The sequence below is a fragment of the Borostomias antarcticus genome (genome assembly GCF_949987555.1).
Source record: "Borostomias antarcticus genome assembly, chromosome: 23".
Classification (NCBI taxonomy): Eukaryota; Metazoa; Chordata; class Actinopteri; order Stomiiformes; family Stomiidae; genus Borostomias; species Borostomias antarcticus.
In genome coordinates, this window is record NC_140256.1 from 3,970,152 (window position 1) to 3,996,940 (window position 26,789).

A 26,789-nucleotide genomic window follows, 5' to 3' on the forward strand; every position below is an offset into this window, starting at 1 on the left:
GCGATAAAACGTAAAAAAAAATGACAGTCCTCCATGGGTGAAAATGAGTGGGGCAAAATACAAGTGAGCCCACCGCTGTGATCTCTGATGTTTTACTCAATGTGACAAAAATGTGTAGATGTGTAGCCTACGTGCCAAAGCGGTAGCCTAGCTATAGCCTACATCTTGATTTGTCTCAAGATATCTATAACTTTTAACTATAAGCTATGTTTAGAAGAAATCTGGACACATATTGACGGGTATTGTGTTAAATGTTTTAGAAGTCCAGGGTGAATTTTACTTTTTTAATAAGTTCGGAACCATTGCCAATTGTACTATTGCATAACCTGTGGGAACATACGAAGAGCATTTAGCATTTTGGTGCTTTGTGATATTGAATTGTTAAGATTTTGTATTTTACTTGATTTCTTATCTTTATCTTGTTTTATTGTGTTTTATCTTACTTCTTATTTTTTGTTCATTTTATGTTTATTTTAATGTGAAGCCAGTTCATGTAAATTCTCTGTTGTAAAGCACTTTGAGCTGCATTTATTTGTATGAAAGGTGCTATACAAATAAAGTGTGTATTGTTATTATTATTATTATTATTATTATTATTATTATTATTATTATTAGTAGTAGTAGTAAAATCTTGAAATCTTGTCGCAGCGTTCGGGTGTTCGCCCTCCCGAGTGCGGCCGTTAAAAGCACCCTAAATGCTAGTAGGAGGGATAAATTAAGGTAGCTCTTGTCACCTGGACGCATCAATTCCAACGCTTCCAATGCGTATCCAGCACAATAATCCTCGGTGGTCTAGTTATAACTACTACTCAGTGGGCTACACTGTTCCCGACTGGCTCTGACCCGAGGGGGTGGAGTATCGCCACCACGCCATGCACCCCAGAACTCAGGCCTTGAGTGGAATAGAGACACAGGGTCTTCACTGGTGGGGGCAGGTGGGTGGCCCAGAGAGAGGTACACTGTCCACGACCAGCTCTGACCCGAGGGGGTGGAGTCTCGCCATCACGCCACTATCCACACCACGGATCCCACAACTCAGCCCCTGAGTGGGCTAGAGACCCACGGTCTTCGCCAGTGGGTGCATGGAGATTGCCCAGAGGTCAATGTACTGCGCACAATCAGCTCTGACCCAAGCGGGAGGAATCTCGCCACCACACCACTATCCATACCATGAACTCCACACATGGTTTTCACCAGTGGGTGTATGGAGAGTGCCTGGAAGTCCGGAAGTAACTGCACTACACCCGAACCGTTCTGACCCGAGGGGGCGGAGTCTCACCACCATGCCACTATCCATGCTACGGAACCCTACAACTCAGCCCCTGAGTGGGCTAGAGACACACGGTTTTCACCAGTGGGTGCATGGAGATTGCCCAGAAGTAACTGGACTAACCCTGAACTGCTCTGACCCGAGGAGGTGGAGTCTCGCCACCACGCCCCTATCTACGCTACAGACCCCACAACTCAGCCCCTGAGTGGTCTGGTGGGTGCATGGAGATTGCCCGGAGGGCTCTGCACTGCCCCTGACCCATTCTGTTCCAAGGGGGCGGAGTCTCACGTCCACTCCACACAGGAAACCTGTGTACCCCTACCTCTCCTATGTGATGGATTAGCATTGAAAGCATTGGAACTGATGTGTCCAGGCGACAAGACCTATTTTAATTTATCAGACATTATTTCATATAATTTCAGTTCATAGCTATTTCAGTGGCATGACTAGCTTCCGTCCTACCAGTCCTGAACAGAAACAAGCCAGCCACGCACATAAGCCAGGCTGGGCCTGGCATGGTTCTGTTTTGCCCATAAAGCTTACAGGCCTAACAAACACAAATGTAATTTGTTCCTTGTTTTTTTTGGCACAGTAGGCTAGGCCTATTATTGTGTTAATTGCCGTTAATGTTCATTTTCAAAACGGAGTGGACTTTGTATAAGCCCTCTGGGCTTCCCTTCTCTCCCAGCACTGTATTGTAAATTATTAATTGATTGTTATTTTCTTCTTTAAAAACATGGTGTAAATAAAAAATATCAAAAAAAGAAAAGAAAAAAAAGAAGAAAAAAAAGAAAAAAATGAATGAACGGACACACGTGCAGATTGGAACCGATGCGGATACTGACAGAAACTACAGCCTACTATGGTGCCAAAAGAGGGATGCGGACCAACAAGGTTGAAGGGACAAAGTAACAGAGAGTAAGGGATGGATAAACCGGACAAAGCCATTTCTAGGGGCATGGCCAACCCCGCCTAAAAATTGTGTAACCCTGGATGGCGGCTATATAAATAGCGGGTAGCAGCATGACACTATCAGGACGTAGCGGTGCGTAGCCACGACTGTAGGAAGCGAGTTTATCAAGGATAACCGGCTATTGAATGAAATCTCTCCGTGCCTAAGGATAGCGACTCAGTAAGCCTATTGAACAGGCTACTATTTATTCATTGCTGTCGGTTTCTGGAATTTAGTTTGAATTATACTTGGGTAACGGAATTGGTTAACATTTTCATTGTTTACGACAACACATGAGGAAGCATATCGATAGGCCGCACGGTTTCATGCAACTAACGCATTTAGTCTGTTCTTGTGTTCGGTTCTTATGATCTGAACCGAAATTTACGGTTAATAGAGAATTAGACCACTTAGTTTACATTTGCAGTAGTTGCAATGGGAGTGGGTGCCGAAAATACAGCTTTGACCACACAACTGTCCAGTCAACATGAGGAGGAAACGATTGTTCTGAAATCGCTCCTGAATGTTGACGGATCGATACCTAAGAAAGCTGGACAAGTCACGACAGAAAGAAGGACCTGGAGTCGGCGGCTTGAGTTCGTCCTTGCATCTGTGGGCTGCGCTGTGGGACTTGGGAACGTATGGCGATTTCCATACCTGTGCTACAGGAGCGGTGGAGGTAAGCGCGTAAAACTGAGACGAATTGTCCATTTGCCTGTACACAGGCTCCCGAGTGCAGTTGGTTGCATCGCCTACACGCAGCATATGATTATTGGAATGAAAGGCTTAGAGATTTGTTTTTTTTTGCCTGTCTCTTTCCTCCACTCTAAGACGCATTGAGAACAACGTTCCTTGAACTTCTTCACCAGCAGACTTAAGAAGTCAAAGTCAATTGTATTGATAAGAAGAGAAGTCATTTGTATATTGTTATTTTTCTTATCTTATCCTTTTTTTGCATTAGGTTCTTGTACACGTTGTCCTGTCTTTGCACTGTCCTGTCTCGTCCCTGCACCCTGTCCAGTGTTGTCTCAATGTTATGCACCCCGACCGAAATCAAATCCTAGTAAGATACACACTGTTGACCCAATGCAGACATAACATCGATTCCAGCCATCATTGCTAAAGTGCATCATTGCAAAAGACATATAGGCCTATCTCATGAAAGTCACTTGTCACCTTTACTGAGGGATATATGTTAGATGTGATATTTTACTGTGGACATGTTTTTAACCCTCCTTGCTTGCTTTCTTCTGATGCTCTTGCACAGTGCATACAAAACATTCAGAAAGAGATGCTTAGAGGTACAGTACAGCTTTACACACACACACACACACACACACACACACACACGCACACTCCTACGCAGAGACACATGCACACTCCTACACACACACACACACACACAATCCTACACACAAACAGACACACACGCACACACACACACACATGCACACACGCACACTCCTACACACACACACACACACACACACACACACACACACACACACACACACACACACACACACAGTGCAGCACAGTCGAGTCCCATGAGGTGAAATCACTCAGCATGACTCAGCATTTGATCACTCCCCAGGCCTACAGATGGCATGAACAGCCAAGACTGAAGAACGCAGGGGGGGGGGGGGGGGGGGGGTCTGGGAGACCGGGAAAGCTGCCTTTACAGTCCTGAGATTGGTATCCAAAATGGCTTTATTTAAAGAAATGCATGGCATTTAAAATATCCAACATCACTAATCAGCATGGTACTGTTACTAGACTGAATGTATACGTTTTGACATTATAGTCGAGAGATAGTGGTTAAGGAAATGAAATGAAGTTGATTGTAAATGTGACCATTCATGGTCCATCTGTTTACAGTATGTGCTGGTGTGGCCTGAGGTCTCCATCTGACACAGGAATGTGTGATCCTGTAAACGGAGATGTCTGCTGTTGACCACAGGCCATATTTTGCTTTGATGTGACGGGTCTAGAGTGTCACTAGAGATATTTTTCCATGATGTTATGATTGTTCCTGTGATGTAACAAATCAAATATTTTTATCTTTGACCAAATTGTTCACATCTGCCCTGTTTTGCAAAATCATATCTGTATTAGGATATAAAGTGACCATGTCAAAGTATTTACTTAGTTACCACATAATGTAACCAATGCGTTACACATTAGCAGTGAGGAAATACTTTTGACACATATTCACTTCTCCAATCCTGCAGATTTAACATGGTTAATTGCAAAAGAAAAAATGTGCAAGCTGCACCTCTAAACCAGGTCATTTGTTTAATCTCCAATGATCAATATGGCAATATACGTCATGAGCACTAAGTAAACACACACCAGACACTAGAGTTGATCATTATTAACTTAAACTACCAACTCTGCCTTCTTGTCATCAAATTTGATATTGAGTGCTTATCGGTCAGGTTTCAGGGCTGGTCATGGCACCATATCTCTGCTTCCGTTCTTCTCTGTGATATTGTGAACCCTCATGATAGGAAACAAGTAAAATAATTCCAGATTCCTTACTTCACACACTGAGTGGCTTTGGCTCCCACATTGAAAGAGCCCCGTCTACAGATTCATGGGCATCTGGATTGATGAGAAGATCTCTCACTCTCAGCTGCATATCCACCATCTAATGGAAAAGCTGATGTGTAAATTTGGACTCTTTAATAGGAACAAGTCATGCTTTACTTTTGATGGTAGGAAAAAGATCTGCTACCAGATTTTGGTGACATCTCTACTGTATATGTGGCTACTGTACCATTGTGTGAAATCCCATGGACTCAATTTATCGCAGTGCCCTTCGATTCATTACTGGAGACACTTTTCACACCCATCTCTGTATTGTACCAAAAAGTAACCGTTTAAATAAAGGTGAAAGAACTGAAAAAGTCTGAAATGAATTAACAACAAACTAATCTATCTTTCTTTCAATATGATCCTGTTGTAGGTGCCTTTCTTGTTCCCTACCTAGTCATGCTGTTTCTCTGTGGCATCCCGCTGCTGTTCCTGGAGTTTGCCATTGGGCAGTACACCCGACTGGGACCAGTTCTTGCCTTAGCCAAAGTCTGTCCCTTGTTAAAAGGTGAGTGACCTTCCCTGGCTAATGGTTTCCAAGACCTTAAACACAGCTGATAAAATGTCTGAACGACTTTTAAAGTTGTATTTAGCATTGATCTAGACTTTTCTGTTCTTGTAATGTAACAGTCCAGCAAAGAGGCAAAGATGTTTTGTTATGAGTGTGTAATACAGGAGGGCAAGAAAAATAATTATCACTCAATAATGCCATGATCCAAAAGTGGATTTGAACAATAACCTACTGTATAACTGGGTTGAAGGAAGTGATATAGTGGCTGGATTGGATGGGTTCTCACAAAGTGAAGGACACAAAGTTAGTATTGTACACTAACCACAGGAGAAGGAGTGCATCTTAAGAGGTGCACAGCAGACATTTTGTGTCTCCTGTTCTTCAACTTTCATGAAAAATGTAAACTCAAACTGACATAAGAAACAAGTAAAACTATTACTCAGAGAGAAATACAATAGCCTTTGTGCTTCCAGTGTACTACAGTGTTGTCACGACAGGAATTGCCATGTAGTTAATTAATGTAAACTTAAGGTAAAGTGTTTCCCATAATGCTTTGCTAAACATCTGAACACAACGTCAATCATCATTTTCTTTTGGTACATCACACTGTTTTGAAAACATTCAAACATTCAGTCTCTAGTTTAGTGGTTCTTTAAAACTCATAACAAGTACTCTGTATACCATCAGGCATTTCACAAAACCCATAATATTAATATATCATAATGGCAATAACACACACACCAAACACAACAATATATAATAGTATCTTAGTAATCCAATTATGCAACTAAAACCTTTTCTGGCGAATCAGTTCCAGTTAAGGTAAGGGTAGAACAATTTGGTTTGGGTGACATTAGTGCAAACACCCCAGCAGTGTAAAGTTGAGGGCAGTTGAGTGTGTGACAGGCATGTTCCTGCCCTGGTTGGTGTGTAAGACTGCCAAAAGAAGCTTATCACAAGCTCTGATCACTAGATCAGCATGTACACTGGATGAATAACCTGTCTTAAATTCACATTCAAATTTGATATATGAGCAGTATATTGCATGCTGGTCTTTATTAACATAACTGTTCTATGGTTCATTAGTAATGCATCAATTTCTAAACCCCAAAGTCTAAAGTGAATAATATTATCTGATGCTTTCAACTTGACAGGTAGATAAAGTATGTTGTGGTTTTCTAATTAGAAACATTTATAAACAGAGACCCTGCACCAGGGACTTACTTTCACCTGTGACCACTCACAAGCAGTTTGGTTTGGAAATGTCATGACAGGCTATTTACAAAATATTATTAACATAACATTTTCAGGGTCTATCACTTATTAAGCAGTGATTTTGATTGTTCATCCAAGTTTGAAGTCAGTTTTGTCATTCTTTATGACATGCATTGATACCCAAATATTTAATCTCTTAATCTTTTAATCTATCATTACATAAAATGCTATAAACCAACATAAAGGGTAATGGGTTGTTTTGTCATAATATGATATTTAAAACCACATTCATCATGCATCATTGTACAGTTAAGACACAGCAGTTTTCAAGTGAACTGGTCACTCTGGGAAAGCACTCATTTGTCATTTTGCTGGACTGTATTTAAAGGTGGTCACTTTATGCTGAATATCTCCTGATTCTGATTTGTATGATTTGTATTGCATTGAGGGTGACTGATTTTCTGTGATTTTGTGAAATAAAACAGAAAAACATTTGTAAAACAAAATCATTTTAAATCTGTTGATGGCTGAGACCTTGCACTGTGATAGACTTCTTTGTATAGAGCTTGAATCTTTCTGATTTGTTTACCTCTAGAGAGTTTCTGTTGGGGTTTAAAATTGTTGGGACTGAACTGATTGGACTTACAGACAGTACTTCATATACTGTATAAAGAGGGTGGGGGGCGGGGTATTCAAATCAAATATGAGTGATTAAGCATGTGTTCCCAATGTCCACAGTATTTCATTTCATAACAACGGTCAAGCGAATATTAAATTTAGGTGATTAGTCATGCCCCTCAGGAAAACGCTATACGAGGGTTATCAGCTTCACTGAATAGCAATAGAACAAGGACAAGGATAGAACTGTTGCATCTATCTATAATCAGCCACAGGATCGTTATGAAAAAGAAATATGTGGATCATCAGAACACTAGTCTCTTTATAAGATAACTAATTCATTACATCTCTATCAGACAAGAGTACAGCCATCAACATCAATTGACCTCTCTTGGGTTAGAAGGCATTCTATTATCTGACTGTTCTAACTGCAGACCTTTCTCCATAGTTTTTATCTCCTCAAAGACAGAGATAGTCTACCCGGTCAAAACTTATGGGTCCGTCACTTGATTTATCGCTCATTTCAGCCTGGTTATGGCTCTGTGCTAAGAGAGGGCCAAAATAAGGTAGTTCTTTCTGTATATTCTTCTGATTTTACAGTATATTACTGTGCCACATGGTAACTGTGAATATGTCTAAATAACCACAAACATCTCTTCTAACCAAACCAATATACCCACTCAGGATTACAATCCTATATTATGCTTACCTCTAGCATGTGAATATCATTTGTAAAACTCTGTACCCCATTTCTCTCCTTGACCCATTATAACATCTGTATCCCTTTATGATATGGACTGTGTACTGAACAAACTGAATGTAAGTACTTTTTATATTGTATGTATTTTTCTTATCTCTAACCATCTCAGTATAGCAAAGGTAAAGAATACAGTAGCATCTATTCCAATCTATTCCAAACTTGACCTGTCTACATTTGATTTGACTTCAGTAATCTGCCAACCAACCAACCAAACCAAACATGGTTTTGAGGAGCTAATTCTTATCTCTAGCCATCTTTTGGGTTGCTTTTTAGCTTTGCATAATTAAATTAGCTAGTGGCCTGCATGGAATGCTTTCTTTAATTCAAAAAGCCCACAGGTGAAGATGTACACTATGAACAATCCTGAATTCGAAGGGTTCTTGTGTTTGTAAAATCAGAAATGTTTTCGTGCTGCGATACAAGCATCACATCCGGTGAGCAGCTGATTCCTGTCGGTTCTCATAGTGGAACTGTGTACAAGCTTGTTTTTTTCAGCCTGGCTACCCTGGATTTTTATTGCGCACCGTAGAGACATGATAGGATTTGACAGGTAGAAAACCAACACCATTATGTCAGTCTGCATGTGTTTGCTGCGCCAATGGAGCAGACAGGCAGCCTAATTGCATGTATAGAGCCCAAAAGCGAGCACAGTGATGACAAAGGATGGAGGGCTTTACAGAGGCCAGCGTGCGATTATACCTGATCCTGGAGATCACCGGCATTAGATGTGACCGTGGCGGTGTGTTGACACAGAGACGTGTTTTTCAGCTGGAGCCTTGCTCATGCAGTCAGTTAGGGACGTTGGGTTAAGTGGAGCACAGCATTCTGTCATTCCTCTGCCAACAACGTCAATATTTTGATAGTTTCTGGAATCCAAAATGTTTTGGGATCGCTCTGCAGGAACCCCAACACAGAGATTTTGATAAGTGAGAGCGAGATAGGGAAGTTCACTGAACCATCAACAGGTTGCTATCTTCCCCATATCAAATTTTTTTTAATCCAAAATTGTTTCACATCCTGGTACACTTATAACTCGGCTCTCACTGTGTTTTTGTTTTGTTTTTTGTTTGAGGCACGTCAGTCCAGGCACGCCAGTCTACTTTGAGGGCTCTGATCATACACATCCTGGGGATATTATTTGGCCTCAAAACAAATAGAAATATATATTTCCATTTCATTTTTTTTCTCACTCCTTCTTACCCACCAAAAGGCTGGAGACACTGGAGCAGCACGGATGAGGCATTTAAAGGGTTAAGTCAGCACTTTGAGAATGTCTGACAATGAAAAGTGCTTTATAAACATTTTTTTTTATTTTTTTTATTTTTTTTTATTGTTACTATTATTATTATTATTATTATTATTATTGGGTGCCTCGATCAGTTGTTGAGTGGAGATGATGTAACTGTATGCCGTTTTTAAAAATGCATGTTTAGCCCTGCTTTAAGGTTACTTATGATCATATACAATGTTTCAGATCAAAACGTTGACAAAACTAGCACTTTTGAGAAAGTCTGATAATTGCTCTACCATCGTTTTGGTCATACAATGTATGTGGGTGGGCACCTTGAAAAATCATTCAAAAACATGTTAAACTCTCGATTTCAAAGACAAGAAGCTCACCGAGGGGGTAATTTTTCACGGTGCCCACCCACATCCATTGTATGACCAAAACGGTGGTAGAGCAATTATCAGACTTTCTCAAAAGTGCTAGTTTTGTCAACGTTTTGATCTGAACCATTGTATATGATCATAAGTAACCTTAAAACAGGGCTAAACATGCATTTTCCCTTTACTACTCCTTTAAGTGAACAGACATATTTAAGACTTGTATCTTTGAGACGTGCAACAGAAGGTTGAATGAACTGAAATTCTAAAACGAGATTCCATTCTACATTCTCTATTTTGCTGTTGTACATTGTTTAATGGGTCTTAAAATATTATATGATATTGCTGCATTATACACAAATGTCCTAAAGGTTTAAAACTAGATGGATGATTTCCTAGCAAGGGAACTGCTGACTCACATTTCCTTATGACCCGTTTCTGGCCCATATTGCCTGCTACTCTCCAGCCTCTTGGTTTTGCCTTTTCACTTTTATTTATTTAATCATGGAGAAGCTTATTGTTTTTTCCGTTCACTTGAGTCTGGGTTTTACTCAAAATTGTTTTAGTTTTTAGTTGTTTTTGTTTTTTAATACTTTGTTGGAACAGTTTGTTAGACTGGTGCAGTTGGTTCAAAACCTACAGTAGCAGATCCTCTCTTTATCAAATATGCACAGGTTGAATGCAGGCATACTTTTCACCAACAACTCTCTGTTATTCTGTTTAGACATAATTCAAATTTACAGTAAATCTGGTTGATTACACAGGTCAGGTACACTTTTTCCACAGCATATAGGTCATGGGAGCACTAACATTGTGATTTACACAGACCTAACTTCACAGATCCACACACACTACCGAAGGAGGTCCACACATAACAGACACCAGAGGAGAATGCAGTGCTGTAGTTACTGCCTGGACATGGCTACAGTAGGTAGGTGTCTGACTCAGTGTCCTGTGCCCTTCCTGTCACTCTGCAGGTGTGGGTCTTGCCACAGTTGTCATCTCTTTTGTGCTCTGCACCTACTACAATGTTCTCATGAGCTGGGCGCTCTACTACTTCTTCAACTCCTTCGGATCCTCCCTCCCCTGGCAGTCCTGCAACAACACCTGGAACGCCATCGGCAACTGCTCCAACGGTTTCCCTGGAAACGCCACACACCTACAATCAGCCAGCCAGCAGTACTTTGAGTGAGTAATGTACCGTAATAATTGTTTTCAATTATATATATATAAAAAAAATTGACGTCAAATGAATTATTAATCCTCCCCAGAGGGTAATCATAGGGTGAAGGTGGTAGTGAAAACAAGCTGAAAATCCGAGGACAGAGCTTTGTATGTGTATCAGGATAAGCCACGTCTATATATGGGCTTCCTTGATATTATTCTGTCCTTGATTTCACAGTCGCAAGCTGCTGGAGATAACCAATGGCATTGAGGAGGCGGGAGGCATCCGTTGGGAACTCTTCGGCCTCCTCATCCTGGCCTGGGTCATAGTCTATCTATGCATCTTCAAAGGGGTTAAATCCACTGGCAAGGTCAGTATGAATCCTCAATTTTGGTGGCGCCAAAATGATGCCACGGCACCACAATAGACTACTTGGGGAGCCAATTGAGCTTATTTTCATACCGAAGTGATCAGAGATTTGCTTTGAAATCAAAAGGCATCAACTGTTTATAAGCAGATAAGGTGCGACAGTCATTTCACTTGAAAACACACACAGCTAGACCACTCAGAGCACATTCCTTAATAACCTATACAGTTGGTTTGTTCGCTGTTCAGGGCTTGGCATAAAGGTACATTTTCAACTTTTCAATGTTACTGGCCTTGAAACCATATCATAGACAAATTGAGTACAGGTGCATCTCAGAAAATTTTTATATTGTGGAAAGTTAATTATTTTACGTAATTTAATTCAAAAAGTGAAACTTTCATGTATTCTAGATCCATTACACAAAGCGAAACATTTCAAGCCTTTTTGTTTTAATCTTTCCTACTACATCCTACTACAGTCTGATTGTACAGTATGTTCAGTATGTTCATTTATACACTCAATACTTGGTGGGGGCTCCTTTTGCACAAATTACTGCATCAACGTGGAGCAGTAATCAGAGGCAATCAGCCTTGAAATATTTCACTTCATGTGTAATGAATCTATATTAATGAAAGTTTAACTTTTTGAATTAAATTACGGAAAATAACTAGCTTTCCACAATATTCTAACTTTCTGAGATGCACCTGTATATAGTACTGTAGCATAAAATAGATCTTAGTTTATGCGCTGGCCCCCATGGTCTAGGGAGGACAAGGGGCCGATAACAATAGCATGCTGAGGTTGATGTGGAGTGCCAACACAAAACATACCAAACTACAAACTAAGATAAAACCCCATAACGGGTATTTAAACGGGTATTTATTATCTTTCACAGAAAGGTTCAAATAATCACTAACAATAACCAATAAACAACAATACAATAAGGGAGAAACAGGTTACAGTTCTAAGCAAAAACACAAAGGGAGAGAAGGACTGTGCCAGGGGTGTGTCTAAAACAAACAAGCCCTGAGCTTCCCTATCAACGAACTAACTAGAAGCATATAAAACTACTACTAAGCCCTCAACACTAACCTAACTGCTACACAGAAAGGTGTGATAGCCACTCGCCCTAACCTAGTGTTTATAACAAAGGGTTACCTCCATGATAAGGTGTACACCCATGGGTTTCCTACCTAACAATGATTGGACAAGGTAACAACTAACAAAAACCCACACCAGCACTAGATTATCAGACAGAACAAAAGTAGGCCTACAAACAAACATAGCAACCCTCCCCTCCTTTGCACATAGAACACAGAATATACAGGTGGCAGGTCTTCCTCTGATTGGACCACAGGGCAGGGGGATGATTGGACACAGGTGGAGTTGATGATTAGTTGATTGACTGGACACAACGAACACAATGAAGAACACCGGGGGAAGACAGACAAAAACAGAACAGAGAACAGAACATAGGAGGCTGTAACAGTTTAGCATTTCATACTTTACATATACTTGTATTTATACATACATAATGTATACAACTATGCTGTTTGACCAAGTCACGGTTTTCGAAAAAAGAAAAGTCCATTTTAATCTGACCAGCTAGTTTCTACTCGCACTGGTGCGAACTATGGTGGCAAACGCGATTAATTTAGTCGCTATGTGTGGAGCCGTACCTGGCAGAAATTGCATTGTCACAGCAGTCGTATGCAAAGAACAAAAACCACAAACACAATGATTAGGAGAAGCCAGCATCCAACAGTTCTACTCCAAGCAGCTTCAAAACCAGATTGTCTAGGCAGCTTCGAAACCAGATTTTTGGCTCCGGATGAGAATAAATTGTTCAAGCTGTTGGCAAACTCTTTTGTCTGAGATGGTTTTGCCACCTATCTTCAAGCTTATGCTCCCGGTTTTGGTGTTTAATCTTTTACTACTTATATCCTAGCTGTTTCAAAGTTTTCCACAGTTTGCTATTCCTATTCTCAACTAATTTGTCACTAAAATATGTTTTTTTTGGCTCCCATCTATCGTCCTGCTACTTCATTTCTCTGTTTCTTGAAAGCCGACCAGTGTTCCTCATCCTTTGACTCCCTACATTTTCTGAAGCATGTATTTCTCATCCTGATGGCTTTTAGGATGTCCTTATGAGCGGAGGTGTTCCTCAGTCCCGTGAAGAGGTGCTCACTCTCTGACCAGAGCTTGATGAAATGGAATCTTGTCAGACCCTGTAGTTAAATTAATTCCATAAATTATATGAAATCCCACACTGCGATATAACATTAATGTTTACGCTTGGTTGGGCATCGTTAACTAGCGTAGCAAACATCGCTGCATCGAAAGTGAAAACAATGCAAACTAATACAAATTAGCTCAGCATATTACCTAGATGTTTTGTTAGTTCAAATGCATGATTCTAAAACCAGACGTCTAGAGCAGTTGTTTTCACTTAAACTTGAAACAATGCTTTTCTCTCGGCCAAGTGCACACGAAGTACAGGAGGGTGCACTTTGGTGCCAAGGTAGGGTGTTGGAACGGGGCCAAAGAACATGACTCTTACTGTGCTTCCTCGCTGATTCGGGCCTGGTACGCCCTAGGTGCTGCAGAACCTCTCGAATACCTTTGCGACGTGACGTCAGTGGCGTTGGGCTGTATTGAACTGGTTTAGCTCATTAGCACGTTCTTGACTTCGCCCACAACTAGGCCTGAAGGACTCAGCCCTTTGATCCTCCTCATTCCGTCCCACACTTCCTCGGTGCTGTTTAGCTTGAGTTTACCCTTCCTTCACTTCATATTATAATATTAAACACTCGTATTCTTCCTGTCCATATTCCATTTATTTACTGGCACTGAAACCGCTGCACATTTCATAAATAAACACTTTGATGTTGATCTGGTTGGGATTCCATTCATTTGTTGAGTCCGACATCCTCCGTATAACATTCCTTCATAGTGAACTTGATTCAGTAAGCTAAATACACGTGTTGATAAATCTGACTTCTCATTCTGTGTGCTACAGGTTGTGTATTTCACCGCCATCTTCCCCTACTTCATCCTGTTTGCCTTGCTGATCAACAACGTCCAGCTTCCCGGAGCCAAGAACGGCATCCTCTTCTTCCTGATGCCCAAATGGAGCAAGCTGCTGGAGGTTCAGGTGAGGAAGTGGATGGTGGATCAAGTTCTGATGTGTGCTAAGAAAGTACATATTAGTACAGGCAGGGATTACTTCATACAGGATTTTGTGACTGACCCTGTTAGTTATTCAGCATGGCTATACTTTTCAATTCTTCCTTCAGGTTTGGGTCAATGCTGCGGCCCAAGTGTTCAACTCCATTGGAATAGGATTCGGCACCATGGTCTCCATGGCCAGTTACAACAAATTCAACAACAATATTCTGAGGTTATTTGACCGGCCTTCTCCTGTGGTCTTTGTTGTCATATAGCTATTAGCTATGTCTTTAATAGCTATGGAGCACATTCTATACCTTAGACTACTGTGAGGCCAACCACAACCTCCTCATGGCTAGGTACAGTAATAATGTATGACCTAGGTACAGTAATAATGTATGACCTACATACACCATTTGTTTGATGACTCCAAAGAGAACACTGCCAGCTTTGATAACATCCCAGCACCCAGTGGAAATGGTTGCTACACAGGTGTCTGTTTACCCCTTAAGCAAACCAAACATGTAATTTGTCCTTTTTCCTCTGTGGTCAGTTAGTATTCCAATAGATTCACCACAAAGTACTCTCATGAGCAAAATGGCTTATTAAAGCCTCGGGGTGTTTTCCTCTTTGAGCTTCTTGACCATGACATCACTTGTGTTTCTTTTTTCTTCTTCCCCAGGGACACGTTTACTGTCTCCCTGGTGAACTCAGCCACCAGTATTCTAGCTGGCTTTGTGATATTCTCAGCCATTGGCTACATGGCTCATATCCACAACCTCCCTGTGGACAACATAGCCACAGATGGTAAGAGCTTCCTGCTGCAGACAAAATACTTTGTTTGTATTTGCATTTGTTAGTATCATGATATGCCTCTTCCTCTTAGTTGGTATTGCTCATTAGTGGAGGTCACAGTACAAAGAGATTCATTCAGAGGAATGTTGTTCTCTCTGCGATAGCAGAGTGGAAAACAAGAGCGATCCAGAGTAGGAATTTTTTGTTATCCGTAGTTTCGCAGTAGTTGCCCACAGTTTTGTGGAACTATAATTGAATCAGGAACCACATGCAAATATGTGTCAGTGCTATCATGCAAGGTGTTTTGCCATGAAGGCACATACCGTAAGTCCAAATTGTGGTTAGTAAATTGTTTGTTCTCTCTCTCTTTCTCTTTCTCTTTCTCTTTCTCTTTCTCTTTCTCTTTCTCTCTCTCTCTCTCTCTCTCTCCCTCATACACACACACACTCACTCACTCAGTATACTCAGGGCATAATGGCAATGAGCAAGAATGGCACAGTAGGTAGGACGCCCAAGGACATGATTGGCCTCAAACCAGCTAATTGAAAGTCTCTTGCACACCTGAAGTAAATGGCAGTGGCAGGTGTGTAGGTGGAGGACAGTATGTTTCAGGACATGACCTTGTTCTGGTATATGATATGATAGACCTACATGTTCCATGTACTGAAACATTGTATATTTAATTGGATTTCAATGAGCAAGTGCTGGTGTTCCTATTGCCTTTTTCTTCTTAATATGAATCCTCTGATACACACTTTTGTTATGAGTACTGGACTCTGTAACGGTCAAGAAACGTGGCATGTTCCCTTAAGAAGTTTGTGTTTGAGCTGCATGTATACGTGGGGAGCGACGCCACTATCCCGCGTTTGGCGCCAAAGTTTTCACTGGTTGAGCGATCGCCTGGCCCTACAAGAAGGACGTAGCCTATAGTGGAGCTTCCATATTTTATTTATTTTTATTATAACAAGAGTGACGCTTTGGAGTGTGGACAGTATTTCATCCCACGTTTGAGAAGTATAGTTGCCGTGAGACCAGGCCCATATGGTAGCATGTTAATAAATAAGTACTGGTGAAACCCAAGTCTTGGCTGTCTACCCCTGATCTTACACCACCATCACGGTACCAGACAAAGACGTGTTACAAAACCATCCATCCATCACGTGTCATAGAAGCTATAAAAGCTGTTTCATGATGTCACATGAAAGGAAGTTTTGTCCCATCTGTTTGTATTTGGTTGTTGACGTTTCTTAGTATCATGATATGCCTCTTCCTCTTAGTTGGTATTTTTCATTAGTGGAGGTCACAGTACAAAGAGATTCATTCAGAGGAATGTACTCCTCTCTGGGATAGCGTTGGAAAACTAGCGATCCAGAGTGAGTGTGCTTTGTTTCTCGTATTTCCTCAGTAGTTGCCCAAATATGCGTCAGTGCTATCATACATGGTGTTTTGCCAAAATGGGGTTAGAAAATTGTTCTCTCTTTCTCTCTCTCTCTCTCTCTCTCTCTCTCTCTCTCACACACACACACACACACACACTACCAATGTATAGTATATATAATGGCAATGAGCGAGAGAACGATGGGTAATCTGGCCAGAGAATACCACAGTAAGTAGGATACCCAAAATAGATAACTGATGAAAACCTGCTCATTTGGGTTTCTGTCGCCTTTAAATAAAAGTCTCGTGATACTCACTTCTGTTATGAGTAGTGGAAATGATCCGTCCATCGGGTATCATATAAGGGACGGGTATCATGATGACACTTGAAAAGACGTCTTGTTCCATTTCTTCCTTTGTTGCTTTGCTGGGGAGCACCTGTTGAGGGCTGGCTGAGAGCCAACGGAGGTGTAGATTTCAGTTATGAAAGCGACAGGTGCGTTCACGTTCATGTTTTAGCTTGACTGTTCAGCATCTGTTGACTCTCAGCTCCAAAGTTTTTGTCTTAGTCATATTCGAGTGTGGTGGGATGAAGATGGTAAATGATTTACCCAGTTACATGTCTTAGAGAGACACTTCCCCGTTCCTCATTGTACAGTATGAAGAAAAAGGCCCCTCTCCATCCGATCATGCATTTGTGTAGCTGATTTCATTCTAAGAAGCTAGAATTATTCACTTAGACACAGTTGTGATTGGCTGTTAATCACTGGGATAGACATTACAAAAAGAGAGATACATCATTGCTTGGGAACGATGTTTACTGCACACTTGTTTATGAAAGAAGTAGAACTGGGACAGAAAAAGTTCTGGAAACGTCATCATTACCACAAGGTTGTTTTCTGTGACTCCCGGTTCATTTGGCGCTCGATGGATGAGCACTGTTTGGGCCTGGTCAGGGTCACCAAACACTAACTACCGCATTCATTATTTGTGGCTTTTGAGGATGGAAAAGTACGGCGTGTCCTTTTGGTTTTGATGTCCTCGTCCTCTTATTTGAAAAAACAGCCCTGCTTTCTGAGGCGTTGTCACGTTGTTCGCTCTCTAGTAGTTTGTGTGAGCACTAGTCTTAATATTTGATTCAAGATTCAAGTTTTGAGATCTGTTTTATTGGCCATGTATACGGTACACACATACTTGGAGTCTGACTAGGGTAATGGCACACGCTGTTGCAGATGACAGGACCGGGTGCAGGACAGGACAGTGCAGTTGTGCTTGTTCCACTGTCCTGTTGGCGTCTTCTTTGACATCCAGTGGGTGTGTGTTTTGTTTCGCAGGTCCTGGCTTGGTATTTGTTGTGTATCCAGAGGTTTTCTCCACGATGCCGGTGGCCCAGCTGTGGGCTCCACTATTCTTCCTCATGCTTCTCTGCCTGGGACTGGACAGCCAGGTTAGAACAGAGGACCCCCCCCCCCCCGACACACACACACACACACACACACACACACACACACACACACACACACACACACACACATTCATTATTTATTTAGGTCTGCATTTTTTAAAAACATTGCAGAGGCTCAAATATAGTTCCATTGCTGTAATGTTGATGGGTCGTGTTAAGATATGTCTCTCTTTATACATATGTGTCCAGGAGATGATGTTCACAAAACTGTAAACACAGTATTAAAATTATTAACGGTTTATTGCAAGTGACATCAATATACCGGAGAAAGATTCATGAAAAATTCAGGGGTCTAATGCTTAAACAATGGCTTATATAGTACATGTATACATTAAATATAACTCAGCATATCTCACATTTCCAAAAACGGTATCTGTTGCACTAATAACTTGCTTGGGATTGGTTAACTGTCTATCTCTCTCCTCCTAGTCTTTACTGTTCAGAACCGGTCTTGGCTGGTTCTCCCATACATTTGAGACCTGTCAAAGGTCACCCCATCATACATCTCATGTACAGCCCTTCTATGTAGCACCATTCATGTCACAGGTCATCCGTCCACTGCCACGGAGATGTTGTTCCATATGAATACTGTATTACTGCCTGTACAAAGGTTACTGTCAGTTATTGGGTAGAAAGATGCATCCATCTGTCATCCACTGCTGTCTGACCTATCAGCTGCACCTGTTAAAACAAGTTGTGTAACAAACTCTCTCCCTGGGGAGTTGAAGGACTTACACTCTTATAACATTTCCAGACAATGGGGTGAATTCACAAAGGGATTGCGTAGGTTTTTCTGCCGCTATACCTGTGCAAATAACCCCCAAATGAACCTTGCTATTCACAAACCACTCGCGAATGGTGAAACACCGTGCTAACTGCGTTGCCGTCATAGCAGTTTCTGTGCGCTTGTGCTATTTGCGGATATTTAAATGAGGTAAATTAGGAAAATGTGCCCATTTCTACGCAAATGAGCCTCAGTGCAAAAACAGTCCAATTCACAAAGATCGGTGCTAATTGCCACACGCAGTTATAGTGAAATTATTTGCGTCCTCAGAGAGTTGGTGGTAATTGAAGCGCATTTATAAGGGGTGTCATGGCCAGCGTTTTCTTCTAAACTAGAACAGCCTACTTCCAACAGGAACACCTCACTGTGGTCCTCAACAATGACATCCGGTGAATTGGCACGTCATTTGAAAATACATGGGGGTCACTGCGTTGGAACATTTGCGGTTTCAAAGGGGAGTTCTTATCTATTACATCAGAGGGGTGGAGGGTAGATGAGATGTCCTTGGTTATGACATCAACAACTCTGTCATGTCTGGCTATGAACAGACCTTCGTAAAAGTGGCAACCGTTTAATATGTGGGACATGGACTCTATTATCTGATGCTGTCCATGGTGTAAACAGAAAGAGTTATGCATATTGGGATACCAGATAGATTGAGTTTGTAACACTTGGAGACGTGCTTTCACCATGAAGATGAGGATTTCCTCATCAACTGCTGCGTTCTTGAGAATTGTGTGGGCAGGGGCGGACTGGCGCGCCAACTGGCCTGCCCCCCCCCCCCCCCCGTCTCTGCGTCGGCACGTCTCCATTGCAGGGAGACATCAGTCCAGTTTCGTTCGGATCCGGCCAGTCAGAGTTCACGCCGAAACCAGCTTCATTGGTATCCAATTTGCCACTAGGTTTTGCTTTTTTTAAACCGAGGAAACTGGAGGGTAGGTCACTCGCTCATGGAACTTTACGTCGTTCTTGATCGAGGAGGAGTGAGGCTCTGGCTAGGTCCCTGACTGTTGTCGTCACACACACACACACACACACACGCACAAAACAAAACAAGGTTTATCGGACCAATAAGCTAACTTAGCCAAAGGATCAGTCCCCATAAATGTTACATGTAACCAAGTAGGCCAGAGTGTGAGAGTGTCCCCTGTGCCCTGTAGTTTGCCATGGTGGAGGTGGCAGTGACCTGCATCATGGACTGCTTTGGACCCCGCGTGCTTCAAGTCTTGAAGAGGCACGAGTTCCTGGTGCTGATCGTGTGTGTCGTAGGGTTCCTCCTGGGGATCCCTCACATTACTAAGGTAAACGATGAGCTCCATCTCACCTGTACTAGGCTCTCTGATTGCTTCCGCTGGTACCTATGTCTCCTACTGTATCATGTGGCTCACTTTATGGTTGCATTTAAGTGTAAAAGCCCCCCCTCCCTCTCTCTCTCCCTCCCTCCCTCCTTCAGGGGGGCATGTATGTGTTTCAGCTGATGGACCACTACACTGCCGTTGTCTCCCTCATGTTCCTGGCCTTCTTTGAAGTTCTCGCCGTCTGCTGGTTTTTCGGTAATAGCCACCTCCCTCCAACCTAATAATATGATAATAATAATATTTATAATAACAATAATAATAATAATATGAAATCTAGTTTGTTTGTTTATTTGGATCTCTTTTAGCCCTGTCGGGCTATTCCTCCAAGAGTCCATTAAAAGCATTTAATACCATAAAACATAATAGTGACTCCCAGACTATGAATCCTGTCCAGATGCTGTTCCCCAGGCTGCACTGATCTAAATGTTCCTTAGAGAAATATCGAATCGTTCCAGTCAATATTGAAGCACTGTACTGCCTGTGAGTAGGTGAGTGTTTCTGCCTCCAGTTATATGGGAAATACTTCAATGTCAATCAATGCTTGTGTTCACTCAGGACTAAACCGCATCTCTATCATGGTGAAGAGGATGCTGGGAAAGACTCCTAACCTGTACTTCCGCCTCTGCTGGATGGTGTTCTCTCCTCTGCTGGTCCTGGTGAGCGCCTCGCTCCCCTCTCCGTCATCCTGGGAGAGATTAGCATGAGGATAGGCTCTGTGCACCAGCTTCACTACTTCCTGAAAGTCACTTGGCTTCTTTATTTCCTGTCCAATATGATTGGATTAAGGGATTAATCAAGTGTGCGCTGGGTCTGCCGCACACCTAATTAATCACTTAATCCAATCATATAGGACAGGAAATAAAGATGCCAAGTGACTTTCAGGAAGTAGTGGAGCTGGTGCACAGAGCCTATTAGGATGTAGGAAGATTATGATGGATGGATGGACGGACGGACGGATGGGATAGGATAGGATAGCATAAGATTAATTTATATTTTGAGTGTGTTATATTCATTTGGTTGATAGTTGAGATAATCTTTGTTCTCTCTTCCCCCCCCTGCAGTGCATCCTGATCTCCAGCATTGTCCAGTACACTCCCGCTCGCTATGGGAACAACTATACGTATCCGGTGTGGGCGGAGACGGTGGGCTGGGCCATCTCACTGGTCTCCATCATATGGATTCCCCTGGGAGCCATCCAAGAGATCTGCAGCAACAAGGGCTCCTTGCTGGAGGTGAGTGGTAGCGCTGGAAACCCATAGAGATAGACAAGTGCCTAACAGACTCATATCTCTATTCACAACCCAAAACACATAGTCGTCATAGCTGGTAAATAATAGAGCTAGTGTGGGCTAAGGTTAGCCGAGTTGAATTGGTTAAACCGCTCACCCACGCCATCGGATCGCTTTACGGCACGTAGCCATGTGAACCCCAGCGTGGGCAAGTGAGGACGCGGCGATACGGATGAGTGACGCATGTGACACCTGTCCTGTGACAGTGGTGCCGTCATGCCAAATAGTGTCCGGTTGCCAAAATGTATCCGGGTGCTATAATCGGAATATCGTTGCTATGCTAATGTGACGTGCTAGCATTCCTGATATTCGAGTAGCGCACGTTTCGCACGTTTGCTTTACCTCAGAATCGTAATTTACCAGAGACAAGATCACTACTACTACAACATCAGATAATCCACCTTCTATACCTTGTGCTTATATGGTTTTAGATTTTAGATTGTGAAATAGCTACTGTAGGTGAACAGGAAGTGGTGTTGGCTAGGCTGCCCAGCTTAATTACATTACATTACATTACATTAATTTAGCAGACACTTTTATACAAAGCAATGTATAATAAGCAGAATAATTGCATTTAATGTAGGAAAAGCCAATGTACTACTACTCAATATAGTACAGGGTTTAGGGTTTGACCATGGCCTGGAGGTAGGAGGGGGCTGTTCCTTTCATTGCCCTGTAGGCTAGCGCCAGAGTTTTAAACTGGATGTGAGCCGCTACAGGGAGCCAGTGTAGAGAACGGAGAAGGGAAGTTGTGTGGGAGAACTTAGGTTGGTTGAACACCAGGCGAGGAGCAGCTCTCTGGACAAGTTCCAGGGGTTTAATGGCTGACGTCGGGGGCCCCAGCGAGGAGGGAGTTGCAGTAGTCCAGGCGGGAGATGACCAGGGCCTGGATGAGCACCTGCGCCGTTTCATCAGTGAGGAAAGGGTGAATCCTCCTGATGTTGTAGAGCATGAATCTACCAGGAGCATGTGACGGATGTGATGTGCGGAAAATGACAGTTGGTCATCCAGGGTCACACCAAGATTCCCCGCAGTCCGCATCGGGGTCACCACTGTGTCTTCTCACCAGCTTGTTTGACTCCCCCGTCTTGATGCTGCATCCCCAGCAGGCGACAGCAAAGAACAGTGTGCTGGCTACCACAGACTGGTGGAACATCCACAGTAGCCTGCTACACACATTGAAGAGGACCTGAGTCTCCTTAGGAAGAACAGTCTGCTCTGTCCTTTCCTATAGAGGGCCTCAGTGTTGTCAGTCCAGTCTAGTTTGTTGTTCAGGTGCATTCCCAGGAACTTGTATGAGTCCACCATCTCAACCTCCTCCCCCTTGATGGTGATGGGGGTTGGAGGCCTCTTGTCCTTTCAGGCCTGTAGTCATTGAGGGCGCTGTGCTTTTTTGGGCACTGGAACGATGCAGATTCCACAGCAGTGGCACCTTTTTCAGCCTCAAGGAGAGGTTGAATAGGTGGAGAAAGGTTTACCTGGGCATTTCCATAGGACTACCCAAAATAACAAACTGGAACACGCAGGTAGTCTGCACGTTTTAATGGTGAGTGACGTTTCGACTTTCGTCTTCCACAGAAGATACACAGTTAGGCTCAGCTTGAACAGCAGGGGTCGCTGTGGTGTGTGTGAGTTTAGGGGAGTGAGTGTTACCGCGCTATCAAATCACTCGTTTTTCGGTGGCATAGCTGGATAAAGTGGTGTTTATGTAAGGTGCGTTGGCAAGTCAAAGGACTCAAGATTGACCCCAGTGTGGGTGAGTGAGGGTGGAAGCGATACTGGCGCGCAACGTAGTGACACCAGTGACATAATAGAAAATTCGATTAGAACTTGTTGAAATCTGTGTGAGGTCAAAGTCCTGCATTCGTGAATTAAGAAGACTAAGGCTCAGCACACACTACAGGATCTTATCGTGCCCGAGGGAGCAACGAACCACTGGTCTCGCCGTCTCACTTGTAAAGTCGGGACGTAATAATCTTAAATATCAAACATGTTTGATATTATCGGGGCCGCCCCCATGGGTCTGCGAGCCGATCGGGAGGTATAAGATTGGATCTGTAAACCCCTCACATTACAAGATAATCTGGGCCGATCATTGGCCCCGACCAACAACCCAGACCAGATTTCTCCTCCGATTGTCAGGAGGGGTGAATCGGGGATAAATCGGCTCAAAAATCCTGTAGTCTGAGCCCGGCATAAAGCATCGTCTTCATATTCAACTGTAACCATGTAAAAGGTCCTCAAAACCTGGACTGCCTGTATTACAGAATTGTGTCTGAATGACTGCTACAGAATTTGTGTCTGAATGTCTGACCTTGTTCTCTTCTCTTCTCTGCCCTCTAGAGGATAAAAATCGCTATAACTCCCACTATAAACCTGGATCCCATCGACTTCCTGCCACAGAAACAGAGATCAGACGTCCCAGAATCCGAGGCCTCACTCAACAACTTCCCATGACCTAACCCAGTGACATAACCACTCTGTGTTGGTGTACATTACAGATTGGGTAACGGATGTTAATGGCCTGGGGGTAGAGGGAAGATGCTAGTCATTTCTCTGGTTAGTAGTTTTATTTATTACCATTCAATATCTATTCTTTAAATCACTGAGATATCATCATAGGTCAGGTATTTCATAGCTCTTTTTTAAAGATGGAAGTGATCAAGATAAAGGAGTGCTTTATCAGCCCTGGAAGTTTAAGTACAATCATTGAATAGAGCTTTTCAGCTTTATGATATGATAAGATGTGATGCACACCACACAAACAAGTCAGAGACTGAACTCTTGAGCCGTTGACCTCCTCACATACAGTAGTACCTCTTTCCCTCTCTAGACAGCTCATCTCACTTCCTGCTGATTGATATTGTGTTTTGATATACTATGAGCACTGTCATTAGAAATGTTCTATTGTAGATGTTTCTACTAGATATATGAATGGGTGGCTGAAAACCTCACAATCCTCATGGCTTTAAGAAAGGTCTGCTTTGTTTAAATGGTTCTCAGTTATTTGTACATGGAAATACACTTAGGCTTTGGGAGGTTATTTTTTGCTGGTTTTGATGACTTGGGTCATAGAATGATCATCAGCACTAGCACTGTTTCATCATATTAAATTGGGATACTTGAAGTGCAAGGGGTGATGGGGCTGGTCTAGTCTGGGCGGTACATAAAGGCTTGTACATGGATACCATGGATGTGTTGGAGCGTTCACAGGGCTTGCTCATATTTTGTGTCTGAATTCTACAATAATAATATGATCTCTGCCTCACCTGGAGTGCCTTGAGTACTTTCGATACAAATGCTGTTCGTAGTGAACTAATGGATAATGGAATATACTCTTATAAGATGTACTGTATAAGATTTTATGGCATCAAGGAGTTTTTATCTTTTTATCAATGTGTCATGTTTTTTGGAGATATTTGTTTACCACCGACCCCAAGTTCCTTGTGTCAGAAATGTTTATTTTGGATAATCAATATGATGCAGAACCAAAAAATATTAGCTTCATAGAGATTATATAAGATTAGTTCCATGTGGTGATATGGGATTTTGTTTGTAGCAAATGCTTCAGTGAGCTTTAATAAGGTTTACTCAGTAAACAGTTTGCTTTGAATAAGCATAGTTCATAATTATTGTGCTTTACAAGATCAAATTATACAAGCATCTTTGTGGACCTTACACTTACTTGTTGTGAGATGTGTAGAAACCTAAAGAAGTCTATATTGCACAAACCTCATCAATGATGAGATAATCAATAGATCATCTTGCCTCTTACACTTTTCTATGCAGTTGTTCTTGTGCTACTATTCATTATACACTAGCAGAGTCACATTCACGTGTGACTAGTGAAATACTAGTCCCTGCTGCAAAAGATCTGAAGACAGATTTTAAGGTAACTACTATTCATTTTCAGTCTTTTGAGTTCAGACCAAATATTTTCTGAAGTGCAATTTATTTTCTTCATATTTCATATGCAAATATAACATTAGGCAGCAGATGGTGATGCTGGCCACCAAACAAGTGATAGTCATTCACTTTATGATTCTCTTAATACCATCAATACAAAAGGTTTACGGTCATGTATGCTTTTAAGCTATTGACCAATTTCACGTTTTATGTTATATTTTCAATAGATTTTACCAAAACAATTGTCTAGAATTTTCATGTATCTTTTTTCAAGTATAGTTTCCTGTGTAGCGAAAACTTTTACATGTGGAGGGTGATTAATATGCATCTGTATGTTGCAATATTAATTTCAGTAAATAAATGACTAGCAATTGTGAATACCGTGTCTGTGGGTCTGTGTGCCTCCTTGGATATTCTCTCTACCACTAGATGGCAGTCTAGCACAGCAATCAGTGAATGAAGCTTGTTGCCTTGCCAGCCTTGAGTATTATTTTACCCCATACATGTACATTATGCAAATGCAGTACACTGTATGTCCTCTGGTTTGCTGTTGTGGTTCTTGTCAATTGCTGCATCTCACCCCCATATCATGGCAGGACCTCCCTTGACAACCAAAGGTAAGGCTGTGATCTAATAACACATTCATTAAACTGTTTTGTTAGCAACACAAAACTGTATCCACACAAGCTCATAACAGTTATTGTGCACTTCCATTTTCTCTGACCACTACAAATTATTTATATTATTATTATTATTATTATTATTAGAGCGATTACAAGAATTCCAATGCACCTGTACCTTGTTACACAAACGTCTATTCAATCTATTAAATTGCATCAGTGAGCTCAAATGAATTCCCATCAGTGCTTTTCTCTGAAGCCGCAGCTGACCACGGGACCCGAGAGATGTGTGCGTGTGAGGGACCAGACCCAGATGAGGCAGCGCTGCTTTTGGTGGTCGGCCTGTTGACTATACTCAGTTGGTGGAGCAGAGCGATGCCCTGAGCAGAGACGGTACTCGCTAATCAATAACCTCTTCCTGTCCCCCTTCCTGACACACATGGTCACTAAATTACCACTGGCAGGGCAGCTGGATCAATAGCCATAGACTTTGCGGCCCACGGGGTAGTGAGTTAATGTGTTAGTGGAATACGGCAGGGCTGGGCAGGACAGCTGCAGTAGGGTGCGTACATGCGCCTGGGAGATAGGATGGGATGGGGTGGAGGGTTCTGTCCACTGTGTTCAGGTGTGGAGGTGTTCAGGTGTGGAAGTGTTCAGGTGTGGAGCGCAAGCACGTGGCTGTGGTATGAGTGCAGAGACAGCCAGGGACATGGAATTCAAGCAGACAGGGGTCCTCGGCTGACCGCTGCAGTGCCTGTGGAAACCGAACGCCAACACCGGGCCTACAGGCTGGAGGTTTGGGCGGGGGGACAGAGTCATTAGACAGAGAAGCCGGGTACATCCGCTCCCAGTCCATCTGATCGGGCCGACCCCAGACTCTGAGGGATCGGATAACAGCCCTGTTTATGTGTTGGAGAGGGCTCTCTCTGTGGAAAGACAAGATCCGCAATAATAGGAAATTAACACTAA

The 26,789-nt window shown here is 42.4% G+C and overlaps 1 protein-coding gene across 1 annotated transcript; it reads left to right on the forward strand.

Moving 5' to 3' along the window:
- Positions 1-2,348: 2,348 nt before the first annotated feature.
- On the forward strand, positions 2,349-25,578 carry LOC311324296 (sodium- and chloride-dependent GABA transporter ine). The gene is made up of 13 exons (XM_084456735.1): positions 2,349-2,901; positions 5,191-5,325; positions 10,504-10,714; positions 10,929-11,061; positions 14,078-14,212; positions 14,355-14,458; positions 14,909-15,033; positions 17,733-17,845; positions 19,808-19,948; positions 20,101-20,200; positions 20,561-20,661; positions 21,067-21,237; positions 23,638-25,578. Exons 1-13 carry the CDS (start codon positions 2,658-2,660, stop codon positions 23,749-23,751), a joined length of 1,827 nt encoding a protein of 608 aa, XP_084312861.1. The 5' UTR covers positions 2,349-2,657; the 3' UTR covers positions 23,752-25,578.
- Positions 25,579-26,789: the final 1,211 nt, after the last annotated feature.

What these genes read in the sequence shown, in the direction of transcription:
- LOC311324296 (XM_084456735.1), top strand. Translation starts at nt 2,658, where the DNA reads ATGGGAGTGGGTGCCGAAAATACAGCTTTGACCACACAACTGTCCAGT. An exon ending in AGTCTGTCCCTTGTTAAAAG is followed by an intron (nt 5,326 to 10,503) that starts GTGAGTGACCTT and finishes GTCACTCTGCAG; the next exon opens with GTGTGGGTCTTGCCACAGTT. An exon ending in GCCAGCCAGCAGTACTTTGA is followed by an intron (nt 10,715 to 10,928) that starts GTGAGTAATGTA and finishes TTGATTTCACAG; the next exon opens with TCGCAAGCTGCTGGAGATAA.